A 16,402-nucleotide genomic window follows, 5' to 3' on the forward strand; every position below is an offset into this window, starting at 1 on the left:
CTCCGAGTGAAGGATGTGGAAGATGGGCCTGGTCCCTCAGGAACGACACTCATGCCTTGGGCTCTGTGTGGCTATGGGGTAGAAGACAGGGGGGTATGATTAAAGCGGTGAGGATGGACAAGTTGCTGCGCCAGTTTGTGACTACACTGGGCCCCATTATTCTAACTTCAGGAGGAAAATCCGACAAACCATCTCTTTATGACTGTCTCAGAAATGCTTAAAATGAAAGGTTGAGTGGCTGAAAAACAGCACTGTCAAATTTTCTCATTGCTATTCGTCTACTCAATTCTGTAGATAATACTTGTAAGAATGTACCATTTTTTCCAGGCACTCAACGAGGCTATTGTTTTTAAATGGGCAGAAAGGGAGTGGGCGATGTCCTGGAAAGACTTAGTATCCTGAATCGGTCTTTTGTGAAAATGTTATTCCCCATTTTCCCCAAGTTTTGTGGGTCCTGGTGTGGATAGAGGCTGTTTTCGTGTGGCCACCATTCAGTCCTTTGCTGTAGTCACAGGGCGCCCAATCTTTATTGAAAACAGGAACAATCGCACCCAACAGGGCCACCCATGCAGATCCCACAGGGCTTGGCGAGGCCGTGTGGACAAGACAGCACTCATAACCGGACAGTCCTTTCTCCCCCTTCTCAGCCAGTCCCCTCCATGTTACTCCTTCACCAGAGGAATCGAACTGCAGCCCTCACACGGAGTCAGTGGAAGAGGATCTCTTCGGCTCCCAAATGGAGATAGCCTTTGCCTAGCACTGCGGATATTCACTTATTTCTCTCTCGCCCCTCTAGCCATTGCCATGCTGAAGGACAAGGAGCCAGGGTCGTTCATCGTGCGGGACAGCCATTCCTTCCGCGGAGCCTATGGACTAGCCATGAAGGTGGCAACTCCTCCACCTTCGGTCTTGCAGCTGAACAAGAAAGGTAGCTTGTGGGCCCCCGGCCTTATAACCTCAGTGCCTTGGCGTGTCAGTTGTTGGTTTGTATGCTGCACATCTGTAGCTGCCCTGAAGTCCAGCAGAACCTGAGTACCAGGGTTGGTGTGGTCACTCATGTGGTCTGATAGTGTTCCAAGAAAATCTTCTCTCACCTATATCTTTGAACTGTGAGATCCAAATGCCAGATCCAGAATGGGGGAGGGCAGGTGGTATGCGAAAAGACAACACTTGATTCCCAGAAGTCTTGTCTTCAAATATCTTGTATCTTGTTACCATGAACTTTATATCTCTTGTAGCTTGGAAACCATGGAGAGTTTTCCTCCCGTATGAATGGTGCTTTCCCCCTTCCACCCCCTTCCCTCATTTTTTATTTAATATAGTCTTTAGATTATCAGACCATTTCCTTTTTCTGTAGTCTAAACGCAGGTATTTACTCTTCATTTTTGTCTCTGTTATTTACAAATATCGTTTTGAACCCCCTCTGGGCCAGATGCTGAAAGCAACTCACCTCTAGTGGGCCTTGACGTTGGAAGTAGGAAACCCAAACTCAGCAGATGAATACACAGGAAGAAAGTATATGAAATATGAATTCCTGGTGCCGCTAGGGTCCAAGCATTTCTCGTTCTTCTGTATATGTCAATATTACTTTTTTAGACATTACTGTGCTGGTATGAATAAACAGATCCTACTTCGTGATAATATGGAAGGATGTTTCTGCTTATATAACTGAGTATAAGGGACGGAATTACCAGAAGGCTTGAATCCTTCCTGTTCTTTCAATGGATCGCTCTTAATTATCCCTTTATGTTCAATTTCTTTCTACCTCTCGGAGCTTTTATAGGGGCAGTGGGAGCATTCTCACCCTCCATACGGGAGACCCAGATTCAATTCCTAGCCAATGCACCTGATGCATAACCTCTATGTGCCTCTCACTTAAGGCATGTGTGTTGCTATGATGTGGAACTGGCTTCCGCTGAGCTTTTAGACTAAGAGAGAGTGGGAAGAAAAGCCTAAGGATCTGTTTCTTAACATCAGCCATTGAAAACCCTGTGGCTCCTAGTGGCTCCGTCTGCAGCTAGCCATGAGGATGGGGTGGACCAGGCAGACTCATACCGGTGGACATGGGATCGCTGTGAGCTGGGAACTGTACTAATAGCAGCTAACACTATGAGAACTAGAGACCGATATTTTTATCATCTTCACTTGGCTGAGCTCTAGTGGGAAAGTGTGGAGCACGTGCTCAGTGCACTGCCACTCGCAGCATCTCCCCTGCTGGGATCCTAGCTGCGTACCCACCCACTGTGTTCCCCCAGCCATCCTGCCAATGACTCCCATTTTTAGACGAGTATCGTCAACCCACCTGCTCCAGTCACCAGGCTGAGGGAGGGGTACTTGCTCATGTACAACTCATTGCTGACATTGCTTGTCTGGCATACACTTGCTCTCAATTCCTCATAGTGTCTTTCTTTAATTGCTGGTGCTGTTCTTTTATAATCTCTCAACACAGCTGGAGACTTGGCCAACGAACTCGTTCGTCACTTTTTGATTGAGTGTACCCCGAAGGGAGTGCGGTTGAAAGGGTGCCCGAATGAACCGTACTTTGGTAAGTGGCCTGAGAGTTGTCCTCGGTGCTCTGAACAATTAGGTGCAGCCTCTTGCTTCCTCTGACAGGTCAATGATCCTTCCGTATGGGGTTTTAGTCATGACAGTTCAATTCTGTCACCAATGCTGAGATGTCTCTGACCTAAATATTACCTTTAAAGTAAATTAGAGTCCATTTTTTTTCTCAAAAGCTTTCTAAGAAATACATATTTCGATGACCCAGGGTTAAGGGTGATAGAAACAGCGAGGAATAGACTGGGTTTTGGTTGTACAGCATAAACAGAAGTTATCATCACTGAACTATGTATGTATCTAACCTATATATGAAGAAAATGGAATAGCGTTGGGCCTGGTATGATTTTCAACATTTTCTGTGTTGTTTGTTTGTTTGTTTCTCTTTTTCTTCATATTGGGGTTTAATACTGATGTACTTTTGTCATAGCCCTTTTGAATTTCTATAATATGTGTTTCGGTGTATGAAACCCGGGATTGATGAACCTACAGAGACAAGAAGGAGAATTAGGGTTCCTGGGGCGGGGGATGGGGTATGTTGGGAGGGGAGGGGCAGGTAAGGGAGAGATGATATCCAGGAGTTTGGGTGAGGGGTTGAAACTGATTGTGGTAGCCATTGTACAATATTGCTTGATGTGATTGAACTATGGAATGATAGGATGTCTGTATTACCTCCCATTAAAAAGGGTTTTTTGGGGGAAAACAAGAAATGTAAAGATTTTCAGGTATTAGAATTGCTATTTTTATTTCAAACTAAAGTAAAAGAGACAATCCCTGGAATAGTTAATGGAGATAAACGATTTCAATGTTAAAATTGTATTTAAACAGGCAGGAAAAAAAGAAAGAAAGAAAATTGAATGGCCAATCTTTTGTTAGATTTACCAAACCAAACAAACCCACTGCCCTCCATTCGATTCTAACTCATAGGGAACTTCTATAGCAGCGGTTCTCAACCTGTGGGTTGTGACCCCTTTGGGGGTCGAACATCCCATTCACAGGGGTCACCTGATTTATTAACACTAGCAAAATTGCAGTTAGAAGTAGCAATGAAAATAATTTTATGGTTGGAGGTCACCACAGCATGAGGAACTGTATGAAAGGAACTGTATGAAAGCATGAGGAAGGTTGAGAACCACGGCTCTAGAGGAGTCCTCCAACTGCGAATCTCTCGGGACAGCCAGTCTCCACTTTCTCCTGCAGGACTGGTGGGTTTGAACTGCTAACCACAAATGACAGTGCCAATTTAAACAACAGGAAGTGGGTGGGGAGCAAAACCCAAAAAATATCATTCTTATTGTCTATTTAAGTTGTGCAGACAGCAGTGTACCAGCTGGAGGCACGCAACAGAGCCTGGGTAGGTCAAGGTTAGAGTCTGAGCTCCCAGGCTTATAGGAAAGGCAAAATGATTAACCCTGTGGACAAGAAGCAATGCCGCCATTACAGGCCTTTTAGAATACAATTAGCGTGTTGTGTATGTTTGGAGTTGGAGTTGTAAACCTCCCGGTTTCAGATTCAGTAAACTGCTGTGTTTATTTCTTATAATTTGGTAACTATGTAAATATGCTAAGGATTAACTGTCATTCCCTTTACTTTTCCACTGTTTTTTTAAACTTTCCACTTTATTGAAGTTAAGCCCAAAGTAGACTTTATTGAAACTTAAATTACTGCAAATGTAAGGACTCACCCTGTACAGCAATTTCATTTTAGCTGAGCAAAACGGTATTTACTGCCTTCTCATTCGCTGGCCCTACAGACAGTTGGGAACGTTGGCCTACAGCAGGATAGGGAGGTAGGGGCCTCTTTGCTAAGGGCAAGGTGCTAGCTGAAGTGCTCTGGATTAGTGGTGGCAGGACTGGGGAACAGCTGTCAGAGGGTCTTTCCTTGAGAGAGCTTTAAAGGGCCCCGGAGTCACTCACCGAGACTGTGCTTCCTGTACCTTCTGGAGGGAGCTCCCTGGAAGTGGAAGGTTTTCCAATTAAGAGACGTGTCTTAGGAGTCCAGATTCTACTGATAGCAGTTTGACTTGCGTCTAGCCAGACGTGGTGGTGGAAACAGTACTTTACAGATAATGTGCAAGAAGGGATCCCTTCATTAAGCTATGTTGAGGTCTTAGGCCTGCTGTCCTCTCTGTGTGTGTGTGTGTGTGTGTGTGTGTGTGTGTGTGTGTGAGAGAGAGAGAGAGAGAGAGAGAGAGGGCTACAAGTGGAAGGAAACCAGTCAACTGGTGACTTATATTTAACTACAGAGAGAGAGAGAGCTACAAATGGAAGGAAACCAGTTAACTGGTGACTTATATTTAACTACAGAAGTGAGTTATACATTTATATTACTTATCCCTCAAGGTTGTCTTTGGTAGTATTTTTACAGAAAAATTCAGACAGAACATTTTCGCTAAGAACAAGATACTTAAAATACTTTTCATTGTTCCTTTAATTATGTCCTCTTTTTCATCATCTTGTCTGTATGTAAAGTATAATTTTTAATAAAATAGTATTTCTAAAGTTCTTACCATAACACAATGCAATGGCCCAACCAATTCTTTGGTGCTCTGTTGTACACTTTAAGCAAAATGACTACAACACTGAATGCATATAAACCATCTTATAGCATCCAGAGCCTCTCACAGAGCCTCTCTAATCAACCCTGTGTAACCACGTGTAAGTGGTTGCCAGTAGAGCTGTCTGACTCACCAACCTGAGAGTTCACATTGGCGGGTTTCAAACAACTGGTGCACATGGGAAGGGCCCTCTCCTGATAAGGGAGGGCCAGGAGAGTGGATCTGCATGGTGCGTCTAGGTCTTCCTCTTCTGAAGTAGCAAATGGACAGTGGGCTTACGGCACACCCGCAGATACTGCTCAAGGGACGGCTCCAGTGCTCTGGTGCGAGGAGAAGGCTGTATTTTCTTCAAGGCCATCTCCTCCAAGCATGTCATAGGGCACTGTGAACCATGGTCCTCTAATGTCAGCGTGAATAGGACAGACCCTTGTAGCTCTTTTCCCCACAGAGCATCACGGTGCACCTGTGCTGCGGGCACAGGCTCTAGAAAAGACCTTGGAATCTTCTATCCCTCTCTTTTGATGTCGTCACCCCTCTCAAGATGACCTAAGCAAACATCGCCGTTGTGCTGGTATTTACCTTGCTCATTGGTTAAAAACACCCAGCTAAGAAGAGGGTATCAAAGAAGAGGTATCAAAGAAGAGGGTATCAAAGAAGAGGGCATCAAAGAAGAGGGCATCAAAGAAGAGGGAATCAAAGAAGAGGGTATCAAAGAAGAGGGCATCAAAGAAGAGGTATCAAAGAGGAGGGTATCAAAGAACAGTGATGTCCGCATGGAGCTTGGTATTTGTTTGCAACACTGATAGTCATACCGCAATTGTTGAACGCGGTTCATTCCAAATTCATGGTTTAACAGCAGAAACTTGTAGAACTGGACATTTTTTTCCCATAAGAAATAATGGATAACCAAACAATTGGTTCTGAGGCCCCAAAATTACACTTATAAATTCACCGTGGAGGCATTTAGCCTTCTGGAACATCACTGCCTCCAAGAAGCTAATGGTTCACAGTTTCACACCTTTTGCTACATTCGCCGCTTTAATCACATTTTTCTTTTTTTTCTCCCCCCGCCCCCCGACATTTTTCTTTTTCAATGTTGATAATGTTTCCTTAGCCTTGTTGTATTCAGCTGCCAAGCCAGACAAGTGACGACCTGATTCAAGTTTCTCAATGAATTCGTCATGAGCTCTCTCGTGGGTCTCACGGCTGTCCTCCCAGCTTTACTGCTGCTCTCACTCACTTTCTTTGGAGCCATGGTTTTGATATTTTATGCAAATAAAGCCAGAAAAAGCATCATGACACATATTTTGACACACTGACACAAGCACCATACGTTGTTTGAGCGAGAGCGGAGCTTAGACTGAAGTGCCGCCCATTTGTGTCTGAGGTGAGATGTGGCCCATGCCTCACGCTCGGCCTGTATAGTTTTTCAAATTGGGTTTTCAGTTCGACTGTTGAGCAGAGTTATGAACACTGAACTGATTGTTTTCCTTTCTTTTAACTTTGCTGTTTGAGTAGTGGAAAGTTCGAACTTGAAGCCATTGGACAACCAAGGAATCATGGTACTTTTTATGATGCAAGATCAGGGCTATTGCTCACTCTTTTCTGATTCCTTCCTTCTGCAGGAAGCCTGACAGCCCTGGTGTATCAACATTCAATCACCCCTTTGGCCTTGCCCTGCAAGCTGCTCATTCCAGACAGAGGTAAGGATGTCAAGACACTATGGTTCCTTTAACTCTGTACAAAACTGTCCACAGTTGCCAAGAGCACACAAGTTCATGGGCTCCTAAAAAATCCATTAAAAAAAATCGAACTTGAGGGTTTTTTTCCCTGCTCTGTACGTTGTGGTAATGCCAAGAAACAGTAGAATGTTGATCCGAGTGAAGGAGCACAGAAGGTTCCACTGTTGGCAAGCGTCCCCAATCTCCTCAGTATATCATGGGCTTTCGTGGAAAATTATCTGTGAGTCAACAGCCTAAGGAAAAAGATGACCTTGGTCCTAAGAGACCTCCAAGGTCACTTTCATGTTAATGTTTATAATTCGACAAAATGTTAATCTTTAACCTAGGTGCTAGGGGAACTATTCGCTTTACTGCTTGTTTGAAAATGTCTGTAATAAAAATTTTGACTATATTCATGGAAGTCAAAAGTATTGCTACAACATCCTAGAAAGGTTTGTTTAAAATATCAAAAAGGAATGTTTCTTAATGCATTGTCCAGTTCGATTAGTGGTTCTCAACCTTCCTAATGCCGCGACCCTTTAATACAGTTCCTCATGTTGTGGCGACCCCCGCCCCAACCTTAAAATTATTTTCATGCTACTTCATAACTGTAATTTTGCTACTGTTATAAATTGGGCGACCCCTGTGAAAGGGTCGTTCAACCCCTAAAGGGGTCGCGACCCACAGGTTGAGAACAGCTGGTTTAGATGGATATGTTTCTGAAGGCAGTATTTCTATCTCTTTAATCCTTCCCCAGGTAATTTTGTGCACTTTGATGCACACCATGTCAGGTTTAGCATCCAGGAGGGACTCAAAATTGTGCACCATTTCAATGTTCTTTGAATTTTGAAACAGAAAGAAGTCTGAGTAGGGCAAGATGAGAGCTATTGGGTAGATGGGGTAAGGTTGACACAGTGGCTGCAACAGCGGGCTCAGACATAGGGCTAACTGTGAGCAGGGTGCAGGACCGGGCAGTGCTTCGTTCTGTTGTGCACAGGGCCACTCTGGGTGGAACCCACTTGATGGCCCCTAACAACAACACAGGCTACTCCCATTGCTTGAATGGTGGTTTTCTAACTCTTGGTCTTTGCACATTTTATGATATAATATTTAACCACTTCTTCTCGAGCTGCCCTTTGAAATGTTCAATGTATCTCCCCGACTTCATATTTTCTTCCATTTGCTTTAGCTACTCTCTGATGTAAGAGCAAGGTCCAGAATCTTTCCTGACATCCACTTTGATCTTTTCTTGTCTGTTTAATGGCCGTTTCCTTTCTTCGTGAATGATGTCTTTGATGCCCTCCCACAGCGCATTAGATCTTCTGTCATTGATGTTGACTGAGTCAAAGCTATTTTTGAGATGTTCTTGAAATTCGGGCAGAATAGACTCAGGATCCTATTTTGGCTCCAGTGGGCTTGTTTCTGTTTCTTCAGCTTACATGTGAGCAATACTGATGATTGCTCATGTGTTAGCTGCCTAGTGTTAGCTGCTGTTACTGAGCTTCTCCATCGTCTCTGTCTACAGATGAAGTCAGTGTGATTTCTGTGTATTCTCTCTGGAGAAGCCCAAGTGTCTGGTACCCTTTATGCTGTTGAAAAATAGTATTTGCTATGAAGAAATGTTGTCGGTCTTGCAAAATTCTATCATGAGCTCTCCGGTCACCAAGAACATGATTCCAACTACTATTCTTTTCTTTTTATTTCCAGCTTTTGCAGTCCAACCTCCAATAATTATCCGTGCATCTTAATTGCATGTTTGCTCAATTTCAGACTGAAGATGTTGGTAGAACTCTTCAGTTTCTTCATCACTAGCCATTGTGGTTGGTGCATAAATTTGAATACTAGTTGTATTTTTTGGATTTCCTTGAAGGCAGATAGATATAATCCTATCGCAGACAGCATTGTACTTCAAGACCGAATTTGAAATGTCCTTTTGAGAATAAATGGCATACCAGTCCTCTTGATTGCGCTATTCTCTGCATAATTTTCTGATTCACCCTGGCCAATGCCTGTCCATTTCAGCTCACTAATGCCTAGCAGATCCATCTTTGTCCTTTTCACTTTTGATGACTTCCAACTTTCCTCTGGAATCTAGAAAAGCCAAGGAAATTGATCTCTTTTCGATCCTTCAGAAAGGAATGCCGCCCTGCCCACCCCCTGATTTTAGCGCCGTGAGAGTCACTTAGGACTGCTGCCCTCTGGGCCTGCACAAGGGTAAATTTGCATCATATTAGCCACTGAGGGTATGGTCATTGTTCTTGTTCTTTACCTGTTGAGCAAGTGCATCGTTGTTACAGAAATTTTCTATTTTCTTAAAGTTGGCTCATGATAAAACCATGTAGTTGTCATGTGTCTTCTGGAAAAACGCTGTTCAGATGATCCCTTTAGAGTCCCCAAACACAGTCGCCATAACCCCCAGAGCTGACCATTCTGCTTTGAATTGTACTGGCCAGCAGGTCTCCTCCGAGGCTACTATTTTTATCGACCCTATTTTTTTATACCGTATGACTGCGAGAGCTTTTCTACAGCCCACCCACGGATCACTGAGACATGTTCCGACACGTTTCGTCTGGAATAAGCCTGTGCGTGTAGGAGCTGGAACTTGTTAATATACCCTCATATTTCCCCCGCCCTTCCTGAGTAGGCCCAATTACCGTAATTTTATTATTTTCTACTGCAGTAATCAATTTAAAATATGAGTAAATGTGACTTGCACTGATTTTTAAACGTTGGAAGATTCTCTTGGGGAAATGATATAAATTCCATAGAATTTACAGTCTCACTTTGAAGAAAAACAGGGAGGACGTGTGCAACTGTGCGTCCTATGACCTCTGAACTTATGTGAACAATTAATGCACTTTCAAAGGTATGTCAGTGTGTAGCAATTCGGTTGTAATAGTGTCTAACTTCTTTGTCAGTGAACAGGCTCATCTCTACCTTCTTGTTCTTCCCTGCAGATCCATTGGAGGAAGGAGCAGAAACCTCCCCACCACCAGCTGCCAGCTCAGCAGCTGAGCTGTTGAAACAGGGGGCAGGTCAGTAGACGCAGCTTTATCTTCCATGTCTACTGTCGTTATTAGCACCAAACAGTCTGCAGAAAATCATTTTCATCGTAGAATGTTCTTTGGTATTTTCATCACCCAGGTGTCTCACAACGGTGTCCTTTCTTTCCTCTGTGTTTGAAGGAGGCTTCCTCTTACAGATAGATCCCACAGTCCTGGGTGAAGTGGTTAACTGTCAGGTGACAGAACCCAGACAAATCTAACAAGACACAGTTCAGTGCCATGCATATCAGGTCCTGTACTTAGTTTAAATGTAATGGCACAGAAAATGGATGACCTAATTATAAATCTGACTATGTTCAAGAGATGGGACTCAACAAATCACTCACCATAAGTCAACAGTTTGATCCACACTACCGGCAACACGGGTGGCATAGTGTTACACCGTCCTCTGCTAGCCACCAGGTCAGCCATTTGGAACCACAAGTCGTTCTGCGGGAGAAAGAGGAGGTCTGCTATTCCCATAAAGATTTACAGCAGTGTTTCCCAAAGTGGGCACCACCACCCACTGGGAGGCCCTGGAGTGATGGGTGGAGAGTAGGGGAGAACTGAAAGAGCAGATACCTACATTTTATCCTGGATTATGAGCTAGAGTACAAAAGTCTTTAATGGTCAGGGAGGCACCCAGTAATTTTTATTTCTTTGAAAAGGGGGTGGTAGGCCAAATAAGTTTAGGAACGTGTGATTTACAGTTGTAGAAACCCACAGGGGTTTGTTTTACTCGGCCGTTTTAGATCACTATGAGTCACAATCAACTACATGGCAGCGAGTTTTAGCTTTTGGTTTTTGAGTGTCTGGGAACCCAAACTACACACGTCACTCTGGCTATGGATCTGAGAGCCGCGTGCCAGCTTTTCCTTGCTCTTCAGGCATGACTTTGTTAATGAGACATTCGGTGCAGGTCTAGTGAACTCAAGGTTGAGCCAGAGATGTTAGGCCGCTTCTAGGTTGACAGACCATGAGTAAGGACACCGCTGGAGATGATAGGAAACTATTCTGTTTACTTATATTTGTTTGGAAATATCCATCATAATAAGAACTGTGAGCATTTATCCATGCTTTCTTAGGGAGTCCCAATTTCTAAGAACCCATCAACTCTGAAACACTGGGTGCGCTTCAATTCCCTCTTCCCTGTAGGTAGTTCATTGCAAGGGAAGGCATTACAGGTCAGAGATAGTGTGCAAGGGAATTTCTCAAAGATTGGAGTAGAAATAATATATCTCATACACAAATAGAGTACATGTTATATTGATATCTTTTTGTTATTTCCTTTATAAAATTGAGGGTATTTTTCTATGTGAAATTATGGGTCACTGTACCTGTTTCCTAGCTGAAATATAATCATAGTGTTGATCTCATTTTGGAAACCTCTTAAAAGGTAAGTTGTGGGTCACCGTCCATGAAGATCAGTTGCAATTGTTTAGGAGTCGTGCCAAAACTATTTTAGGAAGATAGTTGAGATCATTCCAAGTAAATTAAGTTTTGTTGTGTTGGTTTTTTTTAACCAAACTTCATTAGTTGCCCAAATCAACTTAAAATGCTAGATTCCTTGTCTTGCTAAAGATTATCTTGTCCAATTTTCTCATTGCAAAGATTGAGGAAACTGAGACTAATAATAAAAACCAAGTAAATTGGATAGTTTACGAAGATGGAAATAAAATTTTATTCAGTTTAATCCCTTTTCATTTGATATTGAGACTATTATGAGCTTATTTAAATCTCTGAAACAATTTTCTTTTTATGGTTTAAGCTTTAGCTCTTAATTGACTTTTGTTGAAGAAGAGGAATATGTGTAACCATCCAATAAATACCATTTTTATCAGAATTCTGAAAAATGTCCCATGAATTTGTGGTTGTGTTTTAAACTTAGCATACTCGCATTTTTAAGTGCATTTTCTCTACAAAAGTGGTGTGTGTTCTTTAAATTATAAAGAGGAAAATACAGGGAGAAATGCACAGACCTCTTACCTATATACCACCACTGAATATTGGCAAGAAGGTCTCTGAACGATCGCCAGTCTAACGTGAAACAGACTCATTTCTACATTACTTTTCCCTTCATATCTACAACCATGGCACATCTTTATATTCTCCTTTATTTAATCTAGTAAATGTATGATGAGGCATTTTTATAAACACAATGTAAGCATTATTTGTAATGCTTATGCAATGGACCTTTTTATAGTTATTTTGCTTAGGGTTGTGCGTTTAGCTTGTTTTCAATACTACAAAGAATGCTTTCAAGACTCTTTCTGCTGCGTTCCTGAATGCTGGATATTTCCTTGGCATAGAATCCCAGAAGTGAGTTACTGGGTCTGGGCCTGTGGACCTTAGACTGGTTCTATACTGTAGAATTGCTTCCCCGGTGTCACCTAATGAGGTACAGCACTCCATGCTTTTGGGCGGGTCATTGTTAAATGACTCCGATTCCACCAGAGCACTCCGGAAGTGGATTCGGATCATCTTGAGCTAGGCTCAAGTGCACAATCAAGCCATTGAGTTTCCTGGCCCGCCCACCCCAGGACAGCGCTCTGCTAAAGAAGTAGGGGCTTTCAGGACTTGATGTGGATGATCTGACAGATCCTCATTAAAACGGCCTCCCAAGTTGGGCTTTGAAAAGGACGGCATCTCTGCGATGAGGAATGACAACGTGGACCTCTCATTTAGGGAGAGAAATTCCCCAAATGTCAAACTACCACACTCCCAGTCAACTAGACTCCTCATTATCCAAAACCATTTGTGTTCCTTCAAGGGTTGTGGTAGCTTGTTGCTACACATTTGCACCCGAGTCAGATTGTGGAATCTTGTAGTCATCAAATCAAAATGACCCTGATTATAGAATGGGCATTACAATCATACTAATGACATCGAGCAGGAACATTCAGCCACATGGCATTTAACTGTTTTATATTTTCCAGGCCCCTTTCCAGAACTTGTTCATAAGCCCATGTGCTTTTCATTTTACATTTACAATCAGAGCACAATCATAGTGCAGTTTTTATTCTGCTTCTCCCCGTTAACAGCTAACAATGTTTTTCCCCATGTTGCTATGCAGTTTTCATGATTACCCCCTGCTGGTTGTTGGGGAGTCTTTGGAGGGGGGTTTATGTAACCACTCTCCTATTTTGAGAACTCGTGGGTTTGCAACCTTTCCCACTCTAATAAATATGTGGCACAACATCTTCCCTTATGCATTTATTATCTCGCCTAGTTATGGAATATCCCCTTTCTGAACCTTCTTAGAGGAGGGACCACTAGGTACTGAGTAGAATTGTTTCCATCTAACATGGCTCATGTAGTTGCCGGATTCAACAGACGCCATTTAATAGAAAAACGCATTTCCTCAAAACTCTGCAGCCCCTAAGCAGCTGTGATAGCAAGGACTTCTTGCCAACTTTACCCCCAAGGGGATAGCGCTTAAGTCACCTCAAGTGCTAGCAGGAGATGGAGTGCAGGTAAAGGACCACCCACTAATTAGTTATGCCTTCAGTCTTCTTGCCTGGCAATGTCCTATAGTTGTCTGTGCCATCTAGCTCCAAGGAGCATAAAGTGAAGGAAGGGCCATGCTACCATGGGGACCTTGGACCTAACTCAAAACATTGGGAGAGAGTATTACTGATTTCTGTCTGCCTCTGTGCATCTCCTGAAACATGCCTGTGCAGGGGGATCAATGACCATCTGAAGGCTACCTCTTCTTTTATGATAATGTCCTGGGACTCTCTGTGGTCCTTCCCGGTAACAGAGGACAATTGCATAGCTAACTCTCAATGATATACAGTCTTACCTAGGCTGTATCCTTTCTTGTGTCTAACACCTAGTAAGGGTGAGTCTTGGTGACATTGGGGTTACTCTTTGGGCTGCTCACCTTCTGGTCAGCAGTCCCAAACCACAACTGTTCCTCAGAAGACAGACAAAGCTTTCTACTCCCAGAAGGAGTTATATTGTTGGCAACCCAGACAGGCAGTAGGTCCCTCCTTTAGGGTCACTATGAGTCCCAATCCGCTCAATAGCAGTGAGTGAATACCTCCTAGGATCTCAATTAACGTGGAAAGGATCAGCCATGGAAATGGTCTCCGACATTACCATTATAAGCATATAGGAACTGGGAGACAATAAGCAAGTTTCTTAATGTCTGTGGGGTTCAGTTTCTTTATCTGTAAATTGAACAATAGACTCTTCATCATAGAATTGCTGAATGGATTTGATGAGATAAAATATGTAGAATGTTTAACCAGTTCCTGGCATAGAGTCAACATTCTTATTAACCAGTGGCTTTCATGTAAGCGTGAAGCATTGGAAACAAGTGTTTGAGGTTGTTGTATGCTCTGGCTCACAACAACTTTATGTGTAGCAGAACAAATCATTGCCTGCCTGTGTCATTTTCATGGGCCATTGTTATATTTGAATTCACTCTTGTGGATATTGTATATAAGCACCTGCGTTAGTCTGGGTACATTGGAGAAACAAATCCACAGAAACTCATATGTGGCTTCTCCTCAGGGATGTCTTGCAGGAAGTGAGCCTTGCCGGCTGAAGCATGAAACTGGCTAAGGCAGCTGCACCCTGGTCCGACCATCACAAAGTTGTCACTTGCGTCTTTGAAGCTGTTTGCTTCTTAGAAAACGCTCTTGAATCTGCTGCTTTCCTTAGGAGGCAGCCTTTTTGACAGGTCCACGTCCAGTTAATAAATCGATACTAGGTGCCCCTTTTCCTGCCAGGGTCAGTGAACGTTCTGTCCTGATAGGCTTTTCACACTCACCACCCACAGATCAGGGCAACGGCTTCATTTTTCTTATGAACGTGTTGGTGCAAATACCAGTTCCTGCTTTATTTTTCATTGTAGTTACCCTGTTTGCTTACTGAGGTGGATGTTTCATTACAGTCCAAATATCGGGTCCTGAAAACACAGAGCTTTTTTTTTTTTTAAGCTATGTTTCTGCATTTGCTTTGGAAAGAACTTATGATTTAGCCGCTTATAAATGGCGCTGCACTTTATCCAGGGAAAGTATATACTATATTCATCTTCTCTAGCCATCTCTGTGAGTAGACGTGGTTTTTTATGGGTATACGAGGCAATCAGCAGCATATTTGCAAGAGAAGACACTGCTGTTCCAAGGGCCTGAAGAACTCTTGCAAAGAAAAACACTAGAGAGTGCTGCCTTATTCCTCTGACTGCCGTTTTCCCTCTGCTTAGTGGAAATCGGGAGGCCTTTCCAAATGAAATTAAAATGCCCTTCACACCCACACACAGAGCCTGGCGTACAGCCAAGTAGGGATAGAGAGGGTTGTGTTCCTTAGGGGAGGAAACATTCTTGGTCCTTGGCCAGGCGAGGCAATGGATTCCTTCACTCTCGTGAACTTTAGTCAGAGTCTCAATGTCTCCAGTGTAGGCACACAGGCTCCACACACCCTCAACTGGCGCCACCACGTTAAATCAGTCAGGGATGACTTCTACTGGGACCAGAGAGTAAGCACGGGTGATCTTGCAACCATTCTGCTAAGGGTCTCCTTTGCTCTCCTAGCTTCTCTGTTCCCTACAGCCACATTGAAGAAAGTGTAAGCACACGTGTAGGTCACCAACTGTCCACATGTTTGCCATTGGGGGCAAAGAGTATTTTGCCTTTAAATTACACCTGGCGTAGGTCACACGTACAAGTCATTATGAGCCAAAGGTCTATCCTTGGTGGCCCAAAGAGCAAATGAGTCTCCTAAGGGGAGAACAGTTAAGTACTTCCTCCTTTTTTGTGTCTTGCAGCTTGCAATGTGTGGTACCTGAACTCGGTGGAAATGGAGTCCCTTACTGGCCACCAAGCAGTGCAGAAGGCCCTGAACATCACCTTGGTCCAAGAGCCTCCTGCCATCTCCACTGTGGTCCACTTCAAGGTGTCTGCGCAGGGCATCACACTGACGGACAATCAGAGGAAGTGAGTGTGGAGCTTTTAAGGCAAGAGGGTTTCTGGCCACGTAGTTAAACTGTCTGCTGACGTTTCTCTCGGAAAGAAGAAAATCACTGGTGTTTATTTTGTTTTGGGGTGAGAACCTGAAGGGCCATGCTTTGGGATGGCCACCATCCCCCGCATCAGATCCAGCAGGAGTGGGGCAGTTTAAAAGGAGACCCCGGGAAGATAAACAAGAGAGGCTGAGAGCTCTGAGCACAGCACCTTCTAGTGGCTGCATCAGCAGCGAGGGGGAGGAGGAGAGGAGCCGAAGTTAGGGGCATTTTCCTCCATAAATAACAAGCACAACCTGCTGCCGCTCCACCGAGTGCCTTCACATCCGTGGTTTTGTTTGCTTTGGGCACCAGTCCTGGAAGTGTGGGGAGGGGCCGATGTTGGTATTGTGCTCCTCTCTCTATAGAAGGGGAAACAGGAAGTGGTTTTCCTGGGCTTATCAGTGAACAAATGTCAGGCCAAACCCTGTGGACACCTCACTCATAACCCTTGGTTCTCCACCTGGCTGAGGGCCTTTGGCTTCCTTCTTGCACCCCCATAGTAGTGACAATCGCG

The 16,402-nt window shown here is 43.7% G+C and overlaps 1 protein-coding gene across 1 annotated transcript in view; it reads left to right on the plus strand.

The window, feature by feature from the left end:
• Positions 1-15,868, plus strand: part of TNS3 (tensin 3) — a 282,342-nt gene extending 266,474 nt beyond the window's left edge. Inside the window, exons 23-27 of the mRNA XM_045286291.1 lie at positions 797-928; positions 2,450-2,545; positions 6,739-6,816; positions 9,792-9,869; positions 15,652-15,868. Coding sequence (XP_045142226.1) covers positions 797-928; positions 2,450-2,545; positions 6,739-6,816; positions 9,792-9,869; positions 15,652-15,824 — 557 coding nt within the window. The 3' untranslated portion in view covers positions 15,825-15,868. The remainder of the gene's footprint in view (positions 1-796; positions 929-2,449; positions 2,546-6,738; positions 6,817-9,791; positions 9,870-15,651) is intronic.
• Positions 15,869-16,402: the final 534 nt, after the last annotated feature.

Source organism: Echinops telfairi, unplaced genomic scaffold, assembly GCF_000313985.2.
Source record: "Echinops telfairi isolate 266 unplaced genomic scaffold, ASM31398v2 ScPeMD7_7;HRSCAF=31, whole genome shotgun sequence".
Lineage (NCBI taxonomy): Eukaryota > Metazoa > Chordata > Mammalia > Afrosoricida > Tenrecidae > Echinops > Echinops telfairi.